The sequence below is a fragment of the Nematocida displodere genome, assembly GCF_001642395.1.
Source record: "Nematocida displodere strain JUm2807 chromosome Unknown 1, whole genome shotgun sequence".
NCBI classification, from domain to species: Eukaryota; Fungi; Microsporidia; genus Nematocida; species Nematocida displodere.
This window is the reverse complement of record NW_027138130.1, coordinates 167,231-191,193: the sequence shown is the minus strand read 5'-3', so window position 1 is coordinate 191,193 and position 23,963 is coordinate 167,231. Positions and strand designations below refer to the sequence as shown.

General features: G+C 51.2%; 14 protein-coding genes across 14 annotated transcripts; 11 read left to right on the top strand and 3 right to left on the bottom strand.

The window, feature by feature from the left end:
- Window positions 1-16: 16 nt before the first annotated feature.
- On the bottom strand, window positions 17-916 carry NEDG_00159 (COMPASS component SWD2; the record flags this gene model as incomplete). The annotated part of the gene is made up of 1 exon (XM_067687577.1): window positions 17-916. The coding sequence occupies one exon, from the start codon at window positions 914-916 to the stop codon at window positions 17-19; it is 900 nt and encodes a 299-aa protein (XP_067545285.1).
- A 27-nt stretch (window positions 917-943) lies between these two features.
- Window positions 944-2,188, top strand: NEDG_00158 (H/ACA ribonucleoprotein complex subunit 4; the record flags this gene model as incomplete). The annotated part of the gene is made up of 1 exon (XM_067687576.1): window positions 944-2,188. One exon carries the CDS (start codon window positions 944-946, stop codon window positions 2,186-2,188), a length of 1,245 nt encoding a protein of 414 aa, XP_067545284.1.
- A 36-nt stretch (window positions 2,189-2,224) lies between these two features.
- On the top strand, window positions 2,225-3,049 carry NEDG_00157 (proliferating cell nuclear antigen; the record flags this gene model as incomplete). Its single annotated transcript, XM_067687575.1, has 1 exon — window positions 2,225-3,049. The coding sequence occupies one exon, from the start codon at window positions 2,225-2,227 to the stop codon at window positions 3,047-3,049; it is 825 nt and encodes a 274-aa protein (XP_067545283.1).
- A 240-nt stretch (window positions 3,050-3,289) lies between these two features.
- NEDG_00156 (uncharacterized protein) lies at window positions 3,290-4,564 on the bottom strand (the record flags this gene model as incomplete). Its single annotated transcript, XM_067687574.1, has 1 exon — window positions 3,290-4,564. The coding sequence occupies one exon, from the start codon at window positions 4,562-4,564 to the stop codon at window positions 3,290-3,292; it is 1,275 nt and encodes a 424-aa protein (XP_067545282.1).
- A 254-nt stretch (window positions 4,565-4,818) lies between these two features.
- On the top strand, window positions 4,819-6,978 carry NEDG_00155 (uncharacterized protein; the record flags this gene model as incomplete). Its single annotated transcript, XM_067687573.1, has 1 exon — window positions 4,819-6,978. One exon carries the CDS (start codon window positions 4,819-4,821, stop codon window positions 6,976-6,978), a length of 2,160 nt encoding a protein of 719 aa, XP_067545281.1.
- A 326-nt stretch (window positions 6,979-7,304) lies between these two features.
- Window positions 7,305-9,950, top strand: NEDG_00154 (trehalose 6-phosphate synthase/phosphatase; the record flags this gene model as incomplete). Its single annotated transcript, XM_067687572.1, has 1 exon — window positions 7,305-9,950. The coding sequence occupies one exon, from the start codon at window positions 7,305-7,307 to the stop codon at window positions 9,948-9,950; it is 2,646 nt and encodes an 881-aa protein (XP_067545280.1).
- Window positions 9,951-10,140: 190 nt separating this feature from the next.
- On the top strand, window positions 10,141-10,461 carry NEDG_00153 (uncharacterized protein; the record flags this gene model as incomplete). The annotated part of the gene is made up of 1 exon (XM_067687571.1): window positions 10,141-10,461. One exon carries the CDS (start codon window positions 10,141-10,143, stop codon window positions 10,459-10,461), a length of 321 nt encoding a protein of 106 aa, XP_067545279.1.
- Window positions 10,462-10,483: 22 nt separating this feature from the next.
- NEDG_00152 (RIO kinase 1) lies at window positions 10,484-11,752 on the top strand (the record flags this gene model as incomplete). The annotated part of the gene is made up of 1 exon (XM_067687570.1): window positions 10,484-11,752. The coding sequence occupies one exon, from the start codon at window positions 10,484-10,486 to the stop codon at window positions 11,750-11,752; it is 1,269 nt and encodes a 422-aa protein (XP_067545278.1).
- Window positions 11,753-11,789: 37 nt separating this feature from the next.
- Window positions 11,790-12,371, top strand: NEDG_00151 (uncharacterized protein; the record flags this gene model as incomplete). The annotated part of the gene is made up of 1 exon (XM_067687569.1): window positions 11,790-12,371. One exon carries the CDS (start codon window positions 11,790-11,792, stop codon window positions 12,369-12,371), a length of 582 nt encoding a protein of 193 aa, XP_067545277.1.
- A 31-nt stretch (window positions 12,372-12,402) lies between these two features.
- Window positions 12,403-13,443, top strand: NEDG_00150 (tyrosyl-tRNA synthetase; the record flags this gene model as incomplete). The annotated part of the gene is made up of 1 exon (XM_067687568.1): window positions 12,403-13,443. One exon carries the CDS (start codon window positions 12,403-12,405, stop codon window positions 13,441-13,443), a length of 1,041 nt encoding a protein of 346 aa, XP_067545276.1.
- Window positions 13,444-13,566: 123 nt separating this feature from the next.
- NEDG_00149 (uncharacterized protein) lies at window positions 13,567-16,902 on the top strand (the record flags this gene model as incomplete). Its single annotated transcript, XM_067687567.1, has 1 exon — window positions 13,567-16,902. One exon carries the CDS (start codon window positions 13,567-13,569, stop codon window positions 16,900-16,902), a length of 3,336 nt encoding a protein of 1,111 aa, XP_067545275.1.
- Window positions 16,903-16,951: 49 nt separating this feature from the next.
- On the top strand, window positions 16,952-17,479 carry NEDG_00148 (uncharacterized protein; the record flags this gene model as incomplete). Its single annotated transcript, XM_067687566.1, has 1 exon — window positions 16,952-17,479. The coding sequence occupies one exon, from the start codon at window positions 16,952-16,954 to the stop codon at window positions 17,477-17,479; it is 528 nt and encodes a 175-aa protein (XP_067545274.1).
- A 90-nt stretch (window positions 17,480-17,569) lies between these two features.
- Window positions 17,570-20,674, top strand: NEDG_00147 (uncharacterized protein; the record flags this gene model as incomplete). Its single annotated transcript, XM_067687565.1, has 1 exon — window positions 17,570-20,674. The coding sequence occupies one exon, from the start codon at window positions 17,570-17,572 to the stop codon at window positions 20,672-20,674; it is 3,105 nt and encodes a 1,034-aa protein (XP_067545273.1).
- Window positions 20,675-20,843: 169 nt separating this feature from the next.
- NEDG_00146 (nuclear pore complex protein Nup155) lies at window positions 20,844-23,963 on the bottom strand (the record flags this gene model as incomplete). The annotated part of the gene is made up of 1 exon (XM_067687564.1): window positions 20,844-23,963. The coding sequence occupies one exon, from the start codon at window positions 23,961-23,963 to the stop codon at window positions 20,844-20,846; it is 3,120 nt and encodes a 1,039-aa protein (XP_067545272.1).

Below are 23,963 nucleotides of genomic sequence, written 5' to 3'. Positions count from 1 at the left end.
GAGCCAGCCCACCCATTTACTGCCACAAAGAAAGCGCTCCAGCAAGCACCCCCGCCTGTGCATACGTGGGATTGATGTAGATTTGCCTAACAGGCACGTCACTGGAGAGAGTCCACGTATTGATACACTTCAGACTCTGCACCGAGCAGGCGGCTATCTGGTTGGGGCTTGAAGTGTAGAGAAGGTAGGCGTTGTCTGTGGAGAAGGCGGCGCTGGCGGCATGCTCGCTGGCTATGGTGCCCAGAGTGGCTCCATCGAGCCCGTCCACCAGCGTAAAGGACCGGTCGTGCAGAAGAACCATCTTTCTCCCATCGGGCGAAAAGTCTGCATCTCTGTATCCAAAAGCTTCCAGGATTTTTGTAGCGTACGGTCCAGTTGAGAAAGACCGCGCATCAAAAAGCTTCATTTCCTTCTTCTCGTCAAAGAACAGAGAGAAAATCTTTCCGTCCGGGGAGTACTTGGCTACCGGCCGCTTTTTGGAAGGTATCCTTGCATAAGGAGCTTTTTGCCGCATGTCCCACACGAGCACGTAGTCGTTCTCGGCGCAAGTAATAACACTCTTTAGGACGGTGTTTGAAGAGATGTTGTAAACGTCTGCACTGTGCCCAGTGAACAGGCGGGTGTACTTCCCCTTTTCAAGATCAAGCACCCCAGCAGACGCCCCACTCTCTCTGTCCATAGAATGAACCACCATTTGCGGGTCAAGAAAAGAGACCACGCTGCTTGCTTTGACGTTGACCATCTTCACTGGAGCATAGTATGACCCACTGACAACCATTTGAAGAGAAAGCATCCCCCCGCGCATAGAGCAAGCTAGCACCTGGCCATTGGGGGAGTACGCACAAGAAAGAACGTCCCCCTCTAAAAGCGTTCTTTTTTCCTCGAACGAGAGCACCGAGGCACTGGCCGTCTCCATTGAAGAAGAATAATTTTTTTATTTCATATGACTACTCTCAGCAACGGCACCGAACACACGGAAGACGTGATCAAGTCGGTCTCAGAGGCTCTGACAACCAACGAAGGAGAAAAACTCACACACTCAGAAAAATGGCCACTTCTTCTCAAAGGCCTTGAGGACATGAACATTAAAACGCTCAAATACACCCCCACGCCCAATGGACACACGCCAATGGAAAGACCCCTGGACATCCACCTAATGTATGGGGTCATTCAGCTGGACAAGCCATGCAACCCCTCTTCCCACGAAGTTGTGGCCTGGGTTAAGAGCATTTTGCGGTGCGAAAAAACGGGGCACAGTGGGACGCTTGACCCCATGGTCTCAGGGTGCCTGCCCGTCTGCCTCAACCGAGCCACCCGCATTGCCAAGAGCCAGCAGGATGCAGGGAAGGAGTACGTGGCCGTGGTTCAGTTTGGAGAGGGCGTAACCGAAGAGATGTTCAAAGAGGCGCTTAAGGTCTACACCGGGCCGCTGCTCCAAAGACCCCCAGAGCAGTGTGCCGTGAAGAGAAACCTAAGAATCAGAACGGTGGTTAAGAACCTGTTCATTGAGTTTGATGCTGAGAAGCAGCTTGGGATGTTCAGGGTAGAGTGTGAGGCGGGAACGTACATCAGGTCCCTCTGTGTGCACATGGGCCTGCACCTAGGGACCACGGGAGAGATGGTTGATCTGAGAAGAACCCGAAGCGGGGCAGTCCTTGAAAAGGGCCTAGTTACCATGCACGATGTTCTAGACTCCATGTACCTCTACAACACCAAAAGAGAAGAGACCTACCTTAGAAGGGTGGTGAAGCCGCTTGAAACCCTGCTGGTGCACTACCCGCGCATCATCATCAAAGACAGTGCCATCAACGCTATCTGCTACGGCGGACAGCTTACGGCCAAAGGCGTGCTCAGGTACGACAACTTCAACCACCAAGATGCCGTTATTTTTGTGTCCCCGAAAGGAGAGGCAGTTGGTCTTGGGGTGGCCCTAGTAACTGCCCCACAGCTAAGCATGATGGAGCACGGGGTCGTTGCCCGAACCAAAAGGGTCATTATGGAGAAAGACACTTACAGCCGGCAGTGGAAGCTGGGCCCAGGCATTGACAAAAAAGAAGAAGCCTCAACAACGCCACAGACCACGCCCATAACTACCTCTAACCCCACAGAGACCAAGGACGAGCATCCCAAAAAAAAGGGCGACCCTTCCAGGTCCAGGGACTCCAAGCGCCCTAAGTATTCCGCATAGAAAATAAACGAGAGAAGAATATTTTTTACACCCTGCATGTTTGAGCTAAAAATAGGCAAGAGTGGCCTAGCCGAGCAGGATGAAGAGAAAACCATCAGCAACAAGTGCACGTTCTCGTTTCTGAAGAAGATTCTTGAAGGCGTCTTTGAGATCGTCAAGAACTCAGAAATGAAAATTACACCGGAAGGGCTCTACATTCAGGCGATGGATACGATGCAGGTTTCCATGGTTGACATATTCGTAAAAAGCAGTGCTTTTGAAAGCTTCAGGTGCGACAAAAACCTTGCACTGGGCCTTCCTTTGCAGTACATTCTCAAAATATTCCGAAGTCTTCCAGTTGATGGGAGCACCTCGATCCTTCTCTCGGCCAACGACGATGCCACCGACCTGAACATTACCTGTGAGGACGACAGCAAAAAGTACAGCAGCAAAATCAAGCTTCTTGACCTAGCTGGGGAGGAGTACACCTTTCCCAGCCAGGAGTATGCCGCCAGTATTAAGCTGGACAATGGAGAGTTCCAGCGGGTGATAAAAACGCTTGGGGCGTTTGGGGAGACGTTGGCAATTGATGCGACAGAGAAAGGGTTCCAGTTTTCGCAGCAGTCCGAGGTCGGGAACACTGAAATCTTCTTTGCCCTGGAGGAGGCAGGTGAAAACTCGCCTACTAAAAGTTTTCAGGTTCGGATCAATGACACCGTCCACATCTCACTACCTTACAAGTACATGGCCATCTTTGGAAAGTTTGGATCTCTGGGAAGTGACATCTCCATCAGCATGACCACAGGACTTCCCATTCACATGACGTCACAGATCTCAGTAGGATACCTGAACTACTACATAGCCCCCAGGGATGATGAATAAAAAGATTGGTGCGGTTGTTTGTGGTAGTTCGGTTGTGTGTGGTACGGTACTGTGTGTGGTACGGTTGGTGGGGCAGTGCGGTACAGTGCTGTAGCGTGTGTGGTAGTTCGGAAGCAATAGTGTGGTATGGGCTTTTTATTGGTTCGGGATGTTTGGGATAGTTCGGGTTATCGGGATACGAGGATACCAGGATACGAGGCCATAGATTGTGGTTGGGTTGTGGTGGAATGTGCAGGGCTACTAAATCAGTTCCCTGACTATTTCAACTGGTAGCAAAAGATAACAGCTAACGGATGGTGTTTTGTTAAAGATAAGATGGATGGGAAGGGTTGACGAGGAGATATAGATGAAATGGATACAAATATTCTTGTGGTATGCTGTCTCTTCAGAAACAATATGTAGCTTGGTTTGGCCCCCTAGCCGTTCCAACGTTTTCTGGTCCAATGCCGCACTAACTGTGCCATCAGCGTTTTTTAGGGTAAAAACCTTCTGTCGGTGAAGGGTTAGTATTTCCTTGAAGAGAGGATGGGTCTTGGAAAGCGCCAGACAGAAAGGCCCGTTGCTTTGGAGGATAGCTTCGAGTGAGAGCCTGGCTTTTTTGGCCTCCTGGGCCTCTCTGCGCTCCTGCCTTGCAAGAACCTTCACCGTTATGTCTAAAATGGGTTTTATGGCCAACCTCCTGGTTGATGGAAGAAGAAGCCTGATCATCCTTGCTGTGCCGCTCCCCTCTTCTGATGTCCACTGGATCTGGCCATGGTCACTCGCGTCCCCGCGAATAACACCGTCCTGGACTGATTTGGCCTTTACCGTTTCGAGCCGTATGCAGGTGTACCTCTCTGGGGGGGCAGAGCCATTCGGGGCATAAACCGTAACACAAAGGGCCGGGCCTGTTCCGTCCACCAGCCTAATAACCATGCTCCCATACGCGTTGTAACTTACCTCTTCCACGTACCCGTACGCAGTGAAAACAAGCCCAGGGGTTACCTGAGAAAAGGCAATGGGGCCAACTGGGATTTGGTGGATGTAGTGCTCGCAAAGGTCTCTAATGTGGCCGATGTTTTTCGGGTTTTGCAGGATACTGTGTCTATTGTAGCTGTAGTATGGGAGGTAGGAAGGTCCATCCTTGTCGACCTGGAACAGAGAGTACCCTCCCTGGCGGCGCATGAGGTAGTTTATGTGTTCGGCGGTTGCTGTTTTCATCAAACCTGCAATAACAATGACTGTCTTCATTTTTAGCAGACCTTTAGGGAAACCTTCAAGCGTTGGCAGAAAGATCTGAAGAGAGATGGCTGGATCTTTGGCATCAATTGACTCATCAGCGATCACCAGTCGCATGTGGTAGTCGCTGCCTTTTTGCGAGGCTTGTGGCTTAGTAAATGACTTGACAATGGCCACTATGTTCTGGTTGTAGCCTATTGCCAGGTCTTTAATCAATGTTCTTGGATGGGCTGGTGCGCTGCTGCTGTTTAGGCTGCTTGATCGTTTGGACCGTTCCTTGTGGCATGGCGTGTACATCTAAGGCCTTGAAAAGAAAAAAAAGATTCTTGCTAGGAGTTTAGGGGGTTTCGAAGTTTTCGAGTTTTTCGGGTTTTCAGGTTTTCGGGTTAGTTCGGGTTTTTCGGGGTTTCGAGGTTTCGAGGTTTTCGAACTATTAGGTCCGTATAACCCATAGGCGCCTAAATAATCAATAGATAAGGTCTTTTTTCGCACGGATTATCATAAAGATCACAAAAACATCTATAAATAGGCATAGAGTTTGCAGAATACGAATGAACACCCAGACCAAGATATCTTTGCAAATTATTGCCATACTAGGAATACTTCTCACTAAGTTGCAAATCAATCTGCTTGAGCCGAACAATCTGGCTATAGCCAAGATACCTGCACCCCCAGCCAGAAGTAGAAGGGTCTTTCCCCTTACCAAACTCATGATTGACAAGCGCCTGGCCTACACCAGGCTAATGAACAGATGGAACATCACCCACCTTGGGGAAATGCGCCTTGAGTTTAATTCCAGCACCCAGAAAAAGGCCTCTGTCTCCAAAGAGTTCATGAAAACAATGAAGCAGTGGTCAAAACAGGTACAGGAGCTGGCGCTACTTGAAGAGGTTGCTGACAAGCACCTCTACTACAGCAAAAATGAGCTTAACATCCAAGACATTGAAGAGTTTAAGCGAAACATGGCTTCAAACAGCACCGAGTATGGTGCCTGCTACATTATCCTGACTCTCCTGTGGCAGGTAGACCCAGCAAGCTACACCGTGATCAAGCATAACAAAACCTATATAAACCTGGATAGCTTAGAGGCCAACGGCCACCTAGCCTACCTAAACCTAATGATTGAAGAGATGAAGAACGTCTTTGGGGGTGACAGCCCCCTTTACAAGAACTACACAGAGTATCCCGTTGTCTTGAGCAGCGTAGAGTATCTAGCCACCAAAATCAAGGACCAGCCACGCCATATGAGCCTCAAATCTTTCCTAATCTGTTCAAGAATGTTTAAAACCTTTAGCATCTATTCTAACTCCCACCGCCCCACGTACTCACTGATAACCAAAGCAATCAACATACCCAAAGCATTCACAGGAGCCAAAGCACCTGAAAAGTCCACACCTGTGCCTAGAAACGCACTCCCCAGTACCTCCACGCCCAGCACCCCCGCATACAGGCCCAGATCCAGACCCTGCACCAAGGAGGATGCCTGTAACAACGTCAGAGGCAAAGATTTCGTTAGCATTACAGCCACTGCACCCAAAATACCACACTCACCCCCGGCCACGCCCGAACCCAAACAAAAACCCAAAGCCCTCCCAGACTTTCCACCACTGCCACTCCCAGACTTTCCACCACTCACCCTTCCAGGACTCCCTGCACCTGTACCCGCACCCGAAGACACGCCCATACCCATATCCATGCCTAATCCCGAAGACACGCCCATGCCCATGCCCATGCCCGATCCCGAAGACACTCTACACACCGAGTCAGAACATGGTTCGCTTGAGCTTGTCACAAACCAAGAGCTGCCAGCTGCAGAAAACAAGCCCAAAGGGTTCCTTAAGAAGTATTTTAGAAGAAAAGAGAAGAAAGAGATACAGCCCCCCACCTCACCCAATGACCTTACCCAAGACAGTTCTAGTATATCTTCCAAAGTAAAGTCTTTGTTCCATAAAAAAGCCCCCCAAACCCAACTACCTGAGCAGAAACCACACAAGGCAACCAGCCCTACACCCAGCCCTACACCCAGTGTCAGGGCCGAGGTGATCCGTGAAAACCTAGCAGGAGCTACACTTTCAAATGCGATACCTACCAAGGCGCCCAAGCCAGGCACTAACCCCACCACAGGCACTGCTGTCCCTAACCCGACCACCGACAGTGTCCGAAACACCGAGACAGACACTACTGTGGCCAGCCCGAACACTGAGACAGACACTATTGTCCCTAAAACAGACACTGAGACCAAGACAGACACTGCACCTAACACTGAGACCGACACAGTGCCTATGATAAATGAGACCAAGACAAACACTGCACCTAACACAGACACTACTGCACCTAACACTGAGACCGACACAGTGCCTATGATAAATGAGACCAAGACAGACACTGCACCTAACACAGACACAGACAATGCTCTAAACACAGGCAAAACACCTAACACAGACACAGACAGTGCACCTAACACTGACACTACTGACCATAACACTGACACAGACAGTGCACCTACGATAAATGAAGCCAAACCAGACACCAATCCCAATCCCAACACTGACACTACTACCGTCCCGAACACCGACACTACTACTGTCCCCAACACTGACACCAACCCCAACCCGAACACCGACACTACTACTGCCCCCAACACCGACAGTATCCCTATGGCATATCCTGTGCCCCGAACACAGGCACTAACCCGAACACTGACACTGTGACCAGAACACATACCCCCAATACCCCACTAGTGTATGACAACAACAATGGTGTGTGGCACATAGACCTAGAGCCATCTACAGATTAGAAATCACTAAACCTTCCTCATTGTCGTAGACTTCTGAAAACCCTGTTAAGAGGTCTTGCTTATTAGACTCCTTCCACACCCATGCCCCGAACACTAACCCACACACACCCAACCCATACCCCGAATCACAACCCTAACCCATACTAAGAGTATCTAACCCGAAAAAGACCACTAAGCATCACCATACCAGATCAAAATGGTAAGATTAAAATGTTTTTAACAAGTTCTATTTGTTTTTCAATGGAAAAAGAGAGAACTGTTGTAGTGTCAGGAACACTGCCTGTGCACTGTCATGGCAGGGGAGAAGGCGTTTTTGCACCTTCCCACTCCTCAGTGGCTGCTTCTATTTTATATGGAACCCCAGAGGATAGGCAGGAACATACGATCTTTGTTGGCTTAGCTACGCCTGAGGGGATGGAAAGCTTTACTACTATGCAAGAGTCAAAGTTTACCTTTCACTGTGTCACAACGGAAAAGAAGCCCGGGGAGCTTGTTTACTCAAAGCACATTTCAAGAACTTGCCACGCATCTCTGGGAAGAAGTGCTCTCTACCCCGATGATTTGGATGAGGCTTATCAAGACTACTGCGCCTTCAACGAGGCATTCTGCGAGGAAATAGTGAAGATATATGAAGCCAATGACACAGTCATCATCACTGGGAAGCATTTGCTAATGCTTCCGCTTCTTTTACGAGAGAGGGTGCCGTTTGCACGCATTGTAACGCTTTTTTTGCCCCCCTTCCCTCCATACGAAGTATTCAGCTGCATACCGCACAGTAAGGATCTGGTGATGTCTTTGCTGTCTTCGGACAGGCTGGAGTTCCAAACAAACGAGTACACCAAAAACTTCATTAGCACAGCGTTTTCGCTGGTCAATGCGCAGTACAAGGAACTTCACCAAGAAGCGCTTGAGCAAATCAGAGGAGATCCAAGCAACATGCCGGTGGAGCCGAAACCTGAGCAAAAAAAACCGACATTTGCCAAACAACTTCTTGCAGATAAAGAAAAAGATCTTATCTCCAAACTAACAATGAGCTACCCAACGAGTGTCCTGGATGTAACTGGGGACGAGAACAGTGCCTTTTCTTCTTCTCGCTCATCAGCGCCCACAGCCCAGCAAAACAGCAACCAAGTAAAAGAGTACCTGGAAGACATCATGCCCGGTCTGGCCATGACCAAGAAAAAGACCGAGATCAACCCGAACATCCACGTAGTCTATGCCGAGGGCCTTAGGTGCATGGTGGGAACCACGTGTCTCAATGCCCCAAAGCGCTTCATTGCGAGCATCAAAGGCACAGAAGAGTACAAAGCAGCTCTGAAGGCCATCCTGGCCCAAAAAGAGGACAAGAAACTTGTTTTGCTCATTGAAACCACCCGAAAGATTGGCTCACCGCTTATGAACCTCCAAGGCGTCTCGCTCTACCTCCAGCAGCACCCGGACACCAAGGTAGAGTTTATCAGGTGCATCATTTATGGAGAGTCTTCGGGGCTGTCAAACACCGAGCTTTCAGGCTTAACAGAGCAAGTATCAGCTAAGTTCCCGGGACACCTTCAAACAATCATTTTCCCAGATGTGCTCACCTACTTTGCCCTTCTCGGGGCTGCAGATGCCTGCATAGCCGGATCGCCCTCCGATGCCTTCTCCCTGGCTCTGAATGAGTGTGCAGCCATCAACAGCTCCTGTGCCATCATCGCTCCATACTCTTCGGGCATTTCTTTCCCAGAAATGACATGCACTCTTAACTGCCCATACATCGTCTCAGAGACCGTTTACAACGTTCTTTACCCTGACAGCAGCGGAGAGAGATTCTCAAGCACCCTGAACCACTCCGCCCCCTCCCTGGCCAACGAACAGGCCCTTGCAGACACTTCCCTCTGGATTGAAAGCATGCACATGCTTCTAAGAGCCAAGGAAACAAGCAGCAGTGTGTCTGTATCGCCACACCACCTTGAAACCCCGCAAAACTCACAGAACCTGAAAACCTCGAAAACCTCTGCCCCAACCACCCCCAAGTTTGCAGGTGGCCAGGTTCTCGCCAGCACTTGCAAAAGGATATCCCGCAAACAGAGCGAAAGCATCGGGAATGCCTACGCCACAGCTGCCTCCAGACTTATCATGCTAGACTATGACGGAACACTCACGGACATAGTATCCAACCCGGCAGACGCCAAACCCACCAAAGAAATACTCCTACTCCTAAAACAGCTCTCAGAAGACCCGAAAAACAGGCTCTTTCTAGCTACGGGGCGGGGGAGAGAAGAGGCTGAAGCCTGGTTTGGAGAGCTTAACATCCCCATCTACGCCGAGCACGGGGCGTACATCAGAGAACACAACCAGTGGACAGGCGTGCCCTGCGACCTTACCTGGATGCCCGACGCAATCAAGGTAATTAAGGAGCATGTAAGGTTTACGCCAGGGTCACACATTGAAGTGAAGAATACCTGTGTAGTCTTCCACTGTGGAGAAGAGGGCAGGTGGTGTGCCAACGCGCTCATGAAGGTCATTGGCAGCCGAGCCAGGGTAGTTACTGGGCGGGGCATCATTGAGGTTCGTCCCTTAGGCATAGATAAGGGATACTGCATCATGAAAGAGCACCGGTCAGAAGAGTTTACCCTCTGTGCAGGCGACGACCTAACAGATGAAGACATGTTTATGGCCCTTCTTGGGGTACCTTCAGTCTGCACCATCTGTGTTGGAGAAAGATCCACCTGCGCCCTCTTCAGAGCAGACACCCCCACCACCTTCAGACATCTACTTTCTACCCTTTCTACCAACCCCAACCCCAACCCTACCACCACACACATTCCCTCACTCACACTCTCTCCCACACCTTCATCCACCCAAAGCCCCTCTTCGCCCCCCCAAAGCCCCACTTCACCAGTCTAAGCCGCACCAGACCCCGCAAGACCGCACCAGACCCAAAGACCTTAAACCATAACCCCTCATGGTATTTCCCACAGGAAGAACGGAGAAAAAGGCACCGTTCTTCTCTGGAAGGAGGAGGGGGGCTTCAAAAAAGAAGAAATAAAATAGTTGGCCTCCAACCACAAGCTTCTTTCGTTCTTGGTTTTTTAAAATGTTCCCAAAGACAAGAGCACTGCTCACCCACGAAGAGGTGCTTAGCCTACTCGCCAAACACATTCCAGTAACAGCAAACACAGAAATTGAAACAATGCGGTACGCCGTCCACTCCCTGGCCACCAAGCCACACGCCCCAGCCTCCTTAAAGCCTGAACTCTTAGAACTGGGCATAACAGACTTTGAGGCGGTGCAGCTAATCAACCGGCCCCCAAAGAAGCTTGTAGATCTCTACGTGGTAGTTGAAGAAATAGAAGAAAGACTTGGGGAAGCGGAGCTAGAGGCAGTGCTAAAAAAGCTTTCACCGTTTGCCGAGTAAATAACAGAAACTTTTTCTTTTCATGGACGAGCTCACCACCTCTAGGAAGAACGAGCGAAGAAAAACAGACAGCAACGACAAAAAGACCTGTGAGGGAGTCATGGACAAAAAGACTGCCACCATCCTTTTCAAGCTTAAAGAGCAAGGGCTGCTTAAAGAGATACAAGGATCAGTAAGCGTTGGAAAAGAAGCAGCAGTCTACCTTGCCAGTGCATCGACAGACATATACAGCAAAATGTGCAAAAAAATCATAACCGAAACACCGCAAATCATCCCCGTAGCTATCAAGATCTACAAAACGTCAACCATGGTGTTCAAAGACAGAGAAAAGTACATCATTGGAGAAAGACGGTTTAAAAGGTACTCAAAAGGCAATTCAAGAAAACTTATCAAGATTTGGGCTGAAAAAGAGGTAAGAAACCTGAACAGGCTCCAAAAAGCAGGCATTCCCTCGCCCCGACCGCTCTTTCTCCGGAAAAGCATTCTGATTATGACCATGATAGGCGATAGCCCCCACCACAGGCCAGAAGAAGGTTTTGGGTCGGGTCTGTGCATGGACCAGGAGTCAGCCCAAGGTGCATACACTGACCCCGAAAATGACTCCGACCATACCACCAGTGACCCCGAAAATGACTCCGAAAATGACTCCGAAAATGACTCCGAAAACGACCCCGAAAACGACCCCGAGCACAGCACTGTTCCGGTCCAGCCACATGCAAAGATAGGAACAATCGCGCCCAATCTCAAGGGAGCGGGCCTTGTGGGGGAGAAGATCCAGGACGCGTACAACCAGGTGGTGGTTCTGATGCAGAGAATGTACCAGGAGTGCGGCCTGGTCCATGCAGACCTCTCCGAATACAACCTTCTTTACTGGAACAACAGGGTCTATGTCATCGATGTAAGCCAAAGCGTTGAAAAAGACCACCCCAACGCCTCTGAATTCCTGCAAATGGACGTGGCCAACATAACAGCCTACTTTGCCAAAACATGCGCCGTCCAAACGGAAGAAGAGCTCTACCAGACAATTACCAACAAAGAAGAGGCCTTCTCGGAAAGTAGCTCAGAAAGTAGCTCGGAAGGCCTAGAAAGCGGCTCAGAGGCCGTTGAGGGCCAATCAGCCCCCGCGACAACACAACCACACCCGAAACCAGAGCCTCTTACATCCGAGGAAAGGAAAGCTAGAAGAAAAGAAGTCAAAGAAGCGCGAAGAGAGCAGAGAAAGGGAAAGATATCTAAAAAGGATAAGAAGAAACTATCTAAAAAGGAGAGAATTGCCCAAAAGAGACACTAAAACAATTTAATTTAGACGCGATAAAAATTTTGTGCTTATGACTGTATTAGTTGATACGTATGATATACCTGCGTGTGCTATTATGTCCCAGCTATACCAGACGATGTGCTACGAGGTGCCGCTTGAAGAGGTGTACAGCAAAGTCCCTGGAACACCAAAAGGAAGCAAGAAGTACGTTGTTCTCAAAGACATCAGCCCACGAACGCTCCTGGCACTAAGAGACATGGAAAGCGTCATCTACATCTTCCACAGTGAAATGCTCAGTGAAAAAGAGTACAGCGTTATCAAACACTACACCAATGAGCTTATCTGCGTAGACAATGGAGCGCTTAAAGTCCTCAACAAAAAGAGCAAAAAACAGGAAGAGTACACCATCCACAAAACAAGAGACAGCGAAACACACCGCGTGCACTACACCCTCCATAAGATAGACCAGGCCAGAAAAGGCCCCGAAACCAAAAGCTCGCCCTCAGCACTAACCGAAAAACAGAAAGATCTGAAGGAGCAGTCCCTCCCATACCTCCAGGTACAAGCAGCCGAGGAGGTCCACTTCCCGAACGAAGAGCCTGAGGAGCTAAGCGATGACTCAGACATACTCGATGATTTAGAGGAGCTCTAGTACATAATAAATGTTTCTCTGAAATATTTTAATGGTCCTTCTTCCCGAGCAGCAGCACCGACTGATCACCCAGGGCCTGCAGGAGGTCCTAGGAGACGCTGAGCTTAAAGACATCATCCAAAGCGGGCGCGCACTGAGAGTTTACTGGGGCACAGCTACCACGGGAAAGCCACACGTGGCCTACATCCTTCCGATGCTAAAACTGGCCGATTTTCTGCGGGCGGGGTGCGAGGTGGTTGTTCTACTTGCAGACCTGCACGCAGTCCTGGACAACCTCAAAGCACCGCTTGCACTGGTTCAGAAAAGAGTTGAGTACTACCGAGTGGTTATTACCGCGATACTTCAGGCAATTGGAGCACCCGTTGAAAAGATCCGGTTTATTGAGGGCCGAGAGTTCCAGCTTAAGGAGGCGTATGTTATGGACATGCACCGGCTGTCTACGCTTGTGACCGTCCACGACGCCCAACGAGCCGGGGCAGAAGTGGTTAAACAGACCAACAACCCGATTCTCAGCGGGCTGGTCTACCCGGGGATGCAGGCCCTGGATGAAGAGTACCTGGGGGTTGATGCCCAGTTTGGAGGCATTGACCAGAGAAAGATTTTTATCTACGCGGAGAAGTACTTGCCAATGCTTGGGTACCGGAAGCGGGTCCACCTAATGAATCCGATGGTCCCGGGGCTGTCCCAGGGCAAAATGAGCAGCAGTGAAGAAAACTCAAAAATCGGGCTGACCGATGAAGATGGCGCTATCAAGAAAAAGATCTCCAAGGCTTTCTGTGAAGAGGGGAACGTTGCAGTGAACGGCGTGCTCTCACTGATTAAGTCGCTCATTCTCCCCCTTCTAGATCAAAAAGGAGAGGTCTTTGCCATTGAAGTCTTCAAAACCAAAGAAACCCGGACGTACACGACCTACCAGGCCCTAGAGCAAGAGTTTAAAGAAAGACTCATCCACCCAGCCGATTTAAAACAGGCTCTCACAGCGTATCTCATCTCAGTTATCACGCCGATAAGAGAAAGCATCCTTAGGCACAGGGATGTAGCCGATGCAGCCTATCCCGAGCCAAGCAAATAAATCATCTGAGGAAGTGTTCGGGTTCTCGGGCTTTCGAGACTTTCGAGCTTCGAGAACCCGAAAGCTCGAAAGCCCGAAAACCCGAAAGCCCAAACATATACATTTATTTATTTTTGTACGCCTATGAATCCGTTTGAGTGTGCAACAGGTGCCTACACAGATAGAAAAGTGGTGCAATACTTTGCCACCGTACAGAAGAAAGATGTCAACACTCGCAACAGAGCACTGGAAAAGGTCTTGGCCAACATTGGGGAGCTAGATGCCGAGTCGTTGGAGCAGTGTCTCTACGACGCCATGCCCGTTCTTTGCCAGGAAGCCCAGGAGAGCACGCTTTCCCTGGTGTCACAGATCCTAGGACAGTTGCTGGAAAGGGGGAGCTTTGGCCGGGTAGAGGAAAGAATGCATCTGTGGATGGGCTCTTTTCTGGAGCGCCAGGACCTTACAGGAAGACAGCTAGTGAGCAGGCTGGCAAAAACCAAGAGATTATCAGGGATTCTTGGGCGTCTAAGCCAGGTATCATCGGGCATAGCCTGGCTGCGGGGGAAGATAGTTGAGGCACACTACCTCAGGGTGCCAGACCTGCCCAAAGCCAAGCTTTTAGAGATAAACACCCAGAAAGAGCAGGAACTATCCCTTCTGTCCTCTCTTCTTCAGAAGATAAAGGAGAAACACACACTCCCCGCCAGTCTCCAGGAGCACATAGAAGAGTGTGTGGTCCGCCGGCTAGATCAAACAAAGAGCCAGCAGAAGTGGGCGCTTTGTGCGGTTCTAGGCACAAGCTACGCCCTGGATGCCCTGGAGCGAGAGGCCGGGGATGTGGACAGCAAGACGTTTACTGCGCTGGTTACCTCACCACAGTTTCAGAAACTGGTTGAAGAAACCTACCAGGGAGGGGTCCAGGAGGGCACAAACATGTTTGTTCGGGCGTGCACAGCCATCCCTGTTGAGGGGTTTCAGGCGCTTGGGGGGCTGGCCGACCGAAAGGTGCTCCTCCAGAAAGTGCTGGAGAGCAACGGGCTAGAACAGGTGGCAGCGTTTGAGGTGGATTTGACTGAAAGCGAGGTGGGAAGGTTTAACGAGACTGTTGGGCCAACCAAGATAAATGCCCTTCTTCAAAACCGCCACCAGCACCTGAATCCAAACGCCCCCGCACTGTATGCGGGTCTTTCCATTGCAGACAGGGTACGACGGGCCGACGTCATTGGGGGGAAGATGGAAGAGGTGGATAAAGAGCTGGTGGAAAGGCTTACAGTTGAAGAGGTCAGAGAAAAGAAGATTTTTTCCGAGGCAGTTAGAACGTTTGGGAAAAGGTTTTTTTCAGAAGAGGAGATGTTCAGCGACGAAGAAAACCTTTACATAGCCACGCACCACCCCAGCCTGTGCACAGAGCATACGATAGACCTGATGTTCAAACACGGGCTTTTCCCCGAGGAGATACTTTCAGGGATGGGGGAGCATTTGCAGGGACACTTCATTGCGCACCTGAAAAGCACCCCGCATGAAACCGTCAAGGAGTTATACGAGGCCGTAAAAAACAGCATTGGCGCGGAGTCAGAGGCGCTCATTCTTTCGCTGCTCTACCGCGACCCAGCGTTCAAGAACACGGCGTTCAAGGAGCCGCTTGCCATTAAAAGCATTGGAAGTCTCCCGAAGGAGTACATTCTTTTTCTCAGCGAGAGAAACGGGCTGCGCCCCGAAAGCATACTGCAACAGATTGTGGAGGCTGGGAATGAAGCGTGTGTGGGAGCACTTGATCTAGCAGACGACTATCTGTATCTCTCAGCGTTTTTTAAGCAGGAGGCGGTAGGACAAACAGCCCAGCCCATGCTCTTTGGAGAGACATACACGCAGTGGGAAGGGATACTGGCACACCTGGGCAGAAAAGAGGGGTGCAAGGTCTCTCTTTTGACCCAGGCGCTAAAAACAACCCATTCAATTAGAGGCCCCGAGTTTCCAGCGGGGTGTGCTCGGAGTGGGTGTGTCTGCACGAACAGCCAGCAAGAAGTCTTTGGGGGAGAGGGGCTTGTCCAGGAAATTGTCAGAGGCATACGTTTCCACCAGGACGCAAAAGCGTCGCCGGCCATAAACCGCCCCCTTTTTAGCTCGGGGGCGTACGCGGAGATAGAAAGGGCCTTCAAAGAGGTAGTTCTAGAGAGTAGCAGGGGCGCTAGCCCGAGCGCCAGCCAGGACAGTGCCCGATACGGCTTTCTCCACAGACTTAACATCGTTTCTCTGGTATCCGAGGCACCAGCCGAGGACAAAGACCTGCTTATCTACGCCCTAGCACGGATACTCACGGCCACACGCCAGCACACCACAGCCACAAACCAGCACACGCCCCTCTACAACGCCATTCTCGCCGTGCTGCCGCAGGCATCAAAAAGAACGGTGTCTTTCTGCCTCGCGCAGATAACAGAGGGCACGCCATGCATCTACACCCTCAACTACAGCGATTTGAGCACCCAGGCCCTGCACCGACTCGAAAGGTTTCTGGTCAGCAGCGTGGAAAGGGCCTCCCTGGCAATCAAAACGGACAAAGCCTGGGGCGGAGCAATGCCGTCGTATCGGTACGCGGCCTATCTTCCAGTTCTGAAGGCGTTTGGAAAGCACTATGCCAGCGCCGTTCTAAATCTGTACAGCATTGCAAAGGCGGAGAAAGATGCGATTGATGCGGAAATATTTTACATGATGTTTGATATTCCGGCCCTGGGGAACGTTGAAGACATGGAGGTGTTTGAGTGGCGGCTCTTCCTGTGCATTTGCAAAGAGGTGCGGAGCATTGAGATCTGTGCGCTTATCTCGGCAATGGTGCGGGCAACGTGTGCCTGGCTGTCTTTTTTGATAGGCTGTGAAAAAAACAGCCTGGAAATGCTTGGACTGTTTGCACAGAGCTTTCCGGGGCTGGCAGGTATTTTCTACAAGAGCTGCCAAAGCAGGGCGCGGATCCAAAAGTACTTTGCCACCACCATCACGGGACCGCTCATCCGGGAAGAGGCTGCCAGGCCGCTCCAGGGGGTGGACATGAAGGTAAAGAGCATTGCGGAGACGCACGTCATTGTGGCAACCTACAAAATAGAAGATTCAACACTGGAGGTGAACGCCGTCTTCCCGAAGGACTACCCGCTGAGCGCGCCAACCGTTTCGATTGTTAAGTGTGTTGGGGTGAAGAAACAAAGACTGCAAAGACTGATGCTCCGCATTCAGGTGCTTCTCTCAGAGTTTTGCCGGATTGGAGAGGCGATGGCTCTTTGGAAGCTGGCACTGGATGAAAGCGTGAATGGCGTGGAAGAGTGCGGGATCTGCTTTTTCATGATTGACGAGGTGACCAAGTTCTTCCCCGATGCAGAGTGTCCCCACTGCTCCAACAAGTTCCACAAGTCCTGTCTTCTCAAATGGCTCCAGAAGAGCAGAGGGCTCTGTCCTGTCTGCAGGGAAGAGATTGGCTCGGGTGGGAAGTAATCAGAGGCCAAAATCAGGCCAGATTTAAGAGGGAAGAGATTTGCGCAAGATGTCATTCTATATCAAGAACCTTCAAAACGTGGAAGAGATAGCACGGGCCCAGCAGGACCCGAGAAGAGTGGTTGTGATGCGCTTTGGGCGGGCAGAGACCGAGGAGGGCAGGCGCATAGATCAGCTTATCTCACTGGTGAAAGACTCAGTATCAAGGTACTTTGTCTTCTTTGGGTGCGAGCTAGAAGACATACCGAGAGAAATCAAAGCCAAGTACACTATCACCAAAGAAATGAAAGACGTTCTTATCTTTTTCCACCGGCAGCAACCTCTGGAAGTGTCGTTCAACCAGCAGCCTCCATCAATCCACGTGGTTGAGCCTTTTTCAGGACACGACGACTTTCTTTCGTTGCTGGTGCAGGTGCACCAGGGAGTTGCTCGGAACCAAACACACATCCGTGCTTTTGCTTCGTATGCCCAGCACAGCACCCCCCCCCGCCCCGAACACCAAGCCCAAAAAGAGGAAACGCAGGCTAAGAGCGAAAAAGGCCTAGGCACGCGGCTTGGGGCGGCCTGTTTTCAATAAAAGAGTTTTGGGGTTGCGTGGCTAGGTGGGTGAGAGGTTGTGTGGTAGGGCAAGCACAGTAATCTGTCTGTGGTTTCTTTTTTAATTTGTATGAGGTGGAAGAAGAAGGTACTTCAGACAACCAAGAGAAAGTATACATTTGAACACAGCATAGTAGATTGCGGAAAGGTAGAAGAGGCGACCGTGGTTGTTTTTAAGAAGATGATCATCTTTATTGAAAAGGACGGGGAAATGGTGAAGTATCCCACCCAGACCATTCGAACGTCTGGGTTCTTGAAAAGCGGCGTTGTGTTCTCAGAGGGAAGAAGCCGGGTGCTCCAGCACATGAGCCATCCACACAACCCCATTCTTAAGCTTACACCGTCTAAGTGTCTCTACAGAGTGGTGGCCACCGATAGAGCCCAGTTTTGCATCAGGTACAGAGACAGGGCAGCCAATGCGGCGTACGTGGAGGTGTTCAGAGGACTCTTCCCAGAGATGTCCAGAGTGTTCGTAAGACAAGTCCCTGAAGCTGTTTGCGGAGCAATCGTCAAGGGAAACAGGCTTGTTTTCACCACTTTGGAGGGTGTATACCAGGGCACACTGACAAACAAGAACAAAGAAGGGCCCTCTAGCCAGGGCGTGCTGCCAGGCTCAGTGATAGTCCCCCCAGGCGCCCTGGCCGCTGAAAACAGCCCCCAGGCCAAGAAACACCTCTACCTTGCTCGGGAGACCTTCCACCGCGTGGACGGGGAGAGCTTGAGCAGCGCAGTGGCTCTGAGCACCAACCACGGGCTGCTGCTGCTTCTTAATGGGGCAGAGGTGGTCTGTGGCACTGGAAAGGTTTTTTCTCTGAAAGATTTGCCAAAAACTCAGCCAAACCCTTACCAGCAAATAACACTGACAGGTTTGCGTCAGGTTGGGGATGTGTCCCGAGGGTACAAAACCAAAAGCATTAGCAACTTTTTTGACTATGGAACACCAGGGGCCCGGGCATTTGCCTACTTTCTTCCATGGCGCACAAGAGCGCGGATACTCCAGGCAAGAGCCCGGGAGGGCACTGCTGAGGAGGCGCTTTTTGTCCGGGAGATAGACAGGCTCACAGAGAAGGAGGTGCTAAGGGTTGCAGAGGAGCTAGAGAAGTACATCCAAAGCATAAAACGCCCCAGCACCCTGAAAAGCCCGATCTTCCTGGCGATGTTTGAAAGGCTGCAAACACTCTCACCGAGACACGCCTACCTTTTTTTCATGCTTGCTCCCCTGGCAGACCCCAAAAAGGTCTTTCCGTACGAGCTGCTCTTCTACAACCAGGCGCTCCTCTACACCTCCAAGAACCCGGGGTATGCCGTGGTAAGGGCCGATCTCCAAGAGAAAGAGAAGAAAAAAGAGGACGGGAGTTTGCTGCAAATCGTGCACACCCTGGAGGACACCGAGTACATCAGGGAGGTGCCCCTGCGAATGAAAAACGTCAGCGTAATTGAGGAGTGCAAAGGCCTTCTTTCAGGGCAGCTGGTTGGAGACTTTGTGTTTGACGAGTACGACACAGAAAACAGGAGGAAGAAAGCGTTTGTGTTCTTTATGCTTGCGTCGGTGGGGAGGGGGGTGTTCCTGTTCAGAAGAAACCTCCAGGCAAGTATTTTTCAGGTGCCCAAGCTGAAAGTGTTCATGAAAAAAAACAACAACGTTGTGGCACTAACGGCCCTGAGCGACTGCGACAACATCTGGCCCTCCTTCCACTCGGCCGTAGCTGCCGCACTGACCGTGCCCAACCGGCCGTTTATCTCCACCATGCACCTGGAGCGAATGACCCAGAAAAGCCTGATGTGCTTGGGAGGCTCTATTTTCGGGCTCGGGCTGAAAGAGTCTTTTTCAGCAAACGCGCTGTCCCTGAATGAAAAGCGGACACTCACGCGAACGCTTCTTCTCTCACTGTCCAGGTGCTCAGACAACCTGCTCATTGGAGCGACAGTCCTGGGGAACGCGTTCATTCTCCGGGGCACGGGGGACAAGAACCTAGCCTCAATTATCAGCTACAACCTGAAAGCAAAGGAGTCGGGAAGTGTGCTGCTGATGTGGAGCGTGTTCGCTCTGGGGGTGCTTTACATGGGGAAGAACGACCTGTTTGCAAAACAGACCCTGATTTCCTACATGGAAAGAAAAGGGGTGATCTCCCAGCAAACGGCCACGCCAGAGGAGCTAGCTAAAACGCTGTACTACGACAGGTACCACGCACTTGCAGCCGCCTTTTCCCTGGCTTACATCTGCTCCGGGTGTGCGATGAGGGAGTATCTTCGTTTGCCAAACAGGACCTGCGAAATCATTGCGAATGGACTGTCACACGTGGGCACGCGCCAGGAAAAGATTGCTGGGCTGATTGAAGAGTCTTCTCCAAAGGCAACACCTGTGAACCGGTTTTATTCCTCGCTTTTTCAGGTTCTGATCATGGAAAAAGATAACTACCAAGAAACGTTTGATAGGGCACAGGCGATGAACTTTTCCCTGGAGAGTGCATACGATGTAGCTGGGTGCATCTTTGGGCACGGAATCCTCCGCATCCCCACCGAGAAGGGAAGCGACGACCACGAAGAGTTTGTTGCAGCCATTACCCTGCTCCTGTACTCCCTGGAAAGACGAAGCGACGTTCCCTCAGTGGTGCTGGACTACACCCTTCTGGCCTCTTGCCTTGCCCTAAACTCAACGGGTGACCTTCGGATTCTTGGGGCCTGTAAGAGACTGCTTCTCCGGGGGCGCAGCATTGAGCACCTGCAGGCAACGACAGACTACAGCCCGTTCGCAGGCGAGTATCGCGAGCAGTACGGCCTGAGGTATGGAAGGCTGCAGCACATTAAGATGTGTCTTTCTTTACTTGTCCCGGGGTGTGGGACAATGCGGATCTGCAAGTCGCCGCACTCCATTGCCCTCCTGGTGTCCAGCTTCTATGTAGAGCACCCAATCACCCCGGAGGACCAGGACGCTTTTCAGGTTCTCAGGCACTTTTACCTTCTAAGCCTTGAGCCGTGCGAGGAGACCGAGGATGAAGCACAGGGGGTGGCACTGTCGCAACGCCTTCTTAAAGCCCTGAAAGACTCGCCCCCCGAAGACGTCAAAGTAGCCCTTGACATAATCGGGTCGTACTTTGAGAACAACCCCTCCCACGCCTTTGGGCCCAACGTCCTGGAGTATGCCATTGAAAGGATGTACAATGCAATCATGTAACGAATAAAGAGCAGTGGGTCGGTGGTGTTTCGGGGGGTTTTCGGTGGTTTTGCGGTGGTTTTGCGGTGGTGTTTCGGGTTAGTTCGGTGGTGTTTCGGGGGGTTTTCGGGGGTAGTGTGATATTGCGGGGGCAGTGTAAGGCATTTATTGTGGGATATACCCCCTATAGTCATAGCCCAAGGGTGGTTTTCAGGCAGGTCATTCGATGGGCAAGCTCTGAGAGGTTCTGGGACTCGCAGAAAGCAACGGCCTCATTAAGAACGGCCCTTTTCTCTTTGGGGGAGGCGTACTCGGTGCTTTCGGCTTTTTCCTCAAAGATTCTGGCCACTGTGATGGAGGAGTATCCCAGGCCTAAAAGGACCAGGCCAACGTTCTTTCCCTCGGGGTAGGCAAGCCTCTTTTTAAGAAGAATTTCTCCAAGAAGCTCTGCTGACACCGATGACGTTGCCACCTTGTTGTCCTGAAGCACGCGGACACAGTAGTTATAGTCCCCGGAAAGAACGTCGTTCCAGAGCTGTTTGTGGAGTGTGTCGTCATCAACAAGGCCCATGGTTGAGATTTTGAGGGCAAGAAGAGAGAACCCGTGGGTGACGCAAATCTCAAAGAGCTCTTCATACCCAAGCAGCTCTGTTTCAAGACGCACAAAAACACTGCTTATCTGGTCTTCTACCTCCGGGGCGATGTTTTCAGGGTTGTAGATGTCCGCCACGGCAGACATGACATCAAGCTGCTTTTGCGCCATGTCAAGTCTGTCTCTGGCAATCTTTCCCAGCTTGGGCGCAAACTCCTTAATAGGTCCATTGGCCAGCGCATGGTTCGGGCCGCTTGCTGCTTGCATGGTGCAGGCAATGGCTAGGTACTCGATGCGTTTCTGGAGGGTGATGAAGGGCCTGGCTCTTTCGGCTGTGCGGAGGAGGTAGAGGGCAGCTATTTGGTAGGTGTGGTTCTTCAGGTGGTACTTCCAAACAAGGTCGCAGAGCTCAATGTCGTCGCTTGTCTCATCCAGCCGGTTCAGGTACTCTTCCAGGTACCTTGATTTGGCTTTTAGCAAGATATCGATGGAAACCTCGTTATTCTTGATCTTGACAATAACGGCATCAAGGAGACAGGTGCAAAACGAGGCTCTTTCATCCTGGAGCCCTTCTTTCAGGAACTCTTCGGTGCAGATGGCTCGGGAGAGGTGGGCGACGCTTTCTTCTTTGGTGAGCTGGTTAAAGACGGCCCGAACGATGTAGAGTATGCCTCTGGAGTACTTGATTTTGGCGTACGCCTCAACGATCGCTGGTATTTGGTCCCTTGAGGCCTTCTGGAAGAAATTGATGCTTTTTTCCAGGTACCAGTTCTTATCCTCCTTCGTAGTGGCTCGGGTCGCTTTCTCAATCGCCTCCTTGCCCCGGAGGTAGAGAGAGTCGCTGAGCGCAAAGAGCGTGGGGCACTTTTCATTGAGGGCCTCGGAAATGCCTTCGATTGAGGCTTTCTGGCGGAGGTGCAGGTCAACCAGGATTTCCAGGCTGGTTTTTCGGTACCTGGAGTCGGGATAGACGAGCGTAGATAGCGAAATAGCGGGGCTGTCCTCCTCCAAGGTCGCCTGCTTGTACGTCTCTGATAAAACATAGAGGGCGTCTGTCTCAAAGAGAATTGCAATGTACTGCAGCGTTTCAATTACATCGGAAATGCCATCGGTTACCGTGTGTCCATCCGCTAGTCTTAGCGACTCCTGCGAGGTGCTGTGCCTTAAAACGAACATTTTCAGGCGCTGCAGCTTTTCAATGGCTCTCTCAAGCTCTTCCAGGTAAAGATTCGCCTCCAAGTCGTTCCCGGCCTGAACAGCAAGCACCTCCAGAAGGTCCCTGTCCCAGAGCGAGTAGATAATGCTTCCCATGCAGTCGGAGATAACGTGTCGGTGGATGTCGGTGGTTTTCTTGAACAGGTTTTCAATGGCAATCGAGCTGTTGCCCAGCGCAATGGCATAGAGGGCGGCGTGCAGCGTGTGCTCTGGCCCGTTTCTTTGCTTAAAGAGCATCAGTCCCTCGGGGTTGGTGGTCGCTCTCTCCATGTACTCTACGCCCTCCATGATCTGGAAAGTGTCTATGCGGTCAGGCGCCAGGAGCACCAGCTCCTCGCCCATAAGCAGCTTTTCGGCCGGGTTAAGGATCTGTCTTCCAGTGAACTCCTGGGAGGCCAGCGCCGCCTGGAGGTACCCTGAGCTGCTGGCAAAAATAGTCGAGCAGTTCTCTGCAGGCCCCTCTTTGTCCCTGTTGGGTGATATCACACTAACAACACCTTCGTTACCTGTTTTTCCTAAAATGACCAAATGTTTCCCAATTGAGTAAAAAGACTCTTGGGTGGTTATTTGCGGGACACCGCCCCTGTTCACCCGCTGTGTCCTGTTGGGAGGAAGAGTTCTTCTTCCAGCAATGAACCCTCCTCCGTCCAGAAAGGCCCGCTCTCCATTGGGCAGCATCAGGTACACCTCATACCCCCCCCCATTGATCGGGAGCATTTGCAGAGTGGCCGGGTCCCTTATCTTAAGCGGGGAGAGGTCGGCCGTTCTTATCTTCCTGAAGCGATTCTGTGTGTCAAAGGCATCGACCACCCCGTCCTCGTAGAGCACCAAAAACCCCCGCTTGGTTGGCAGGATCTGAAGAACCATCGTTCTTTTGCCCATCGCGTATATAAACGGAAGCAGATGCGAGAGCAGCCCCGAAGTCAAGCAGGTGACTGAGGCCGAGTTGTTCCCCGTCCAGCGGCTGCACCCATAGACAAACTCGTAAATGTTGCCATCTATGCCCCCAAGAAAGACTCTTTCGTCGCGCGTCTCACAGACTGCAGACATCTGGACGGGTAGCCCAGCGATTGCGCCCGTTTCCACAAAGGCAATAGGATCGGTGCACAGACACACCAGGCTTACCTCTGCATCTGTGAAAAGAAGCAGACAAGAGTGCACGTTTTTGATAAACGTGCCTGCTTTGGGCTGAATCGGGTAGATCGCGAGCACCTCGCTTGTTTTGGTTTCTATTTCATGCACCAAAGAGGCTGCAAAGTTCCAAAGAACCACCCGGCCACGCTCTGAGGCCCAAACCAGGTTTAGCCCATCAACCGTCCCGATGTTCCCCCCCGCCTGCATAACCTCTGAAATTTCCCTGGGAAAAGGCACACTCTTCTTCTTAAACACCGATGCGTCAAATGTATAGCTGCTTGTGGAAAAGTCCTTCACCGTGTGCTCTGGGAGCCCCAGCGTGTTCTTTGCGCCAACTGCTGCTCTCTGCACCTCGTTGTATTTATCCAT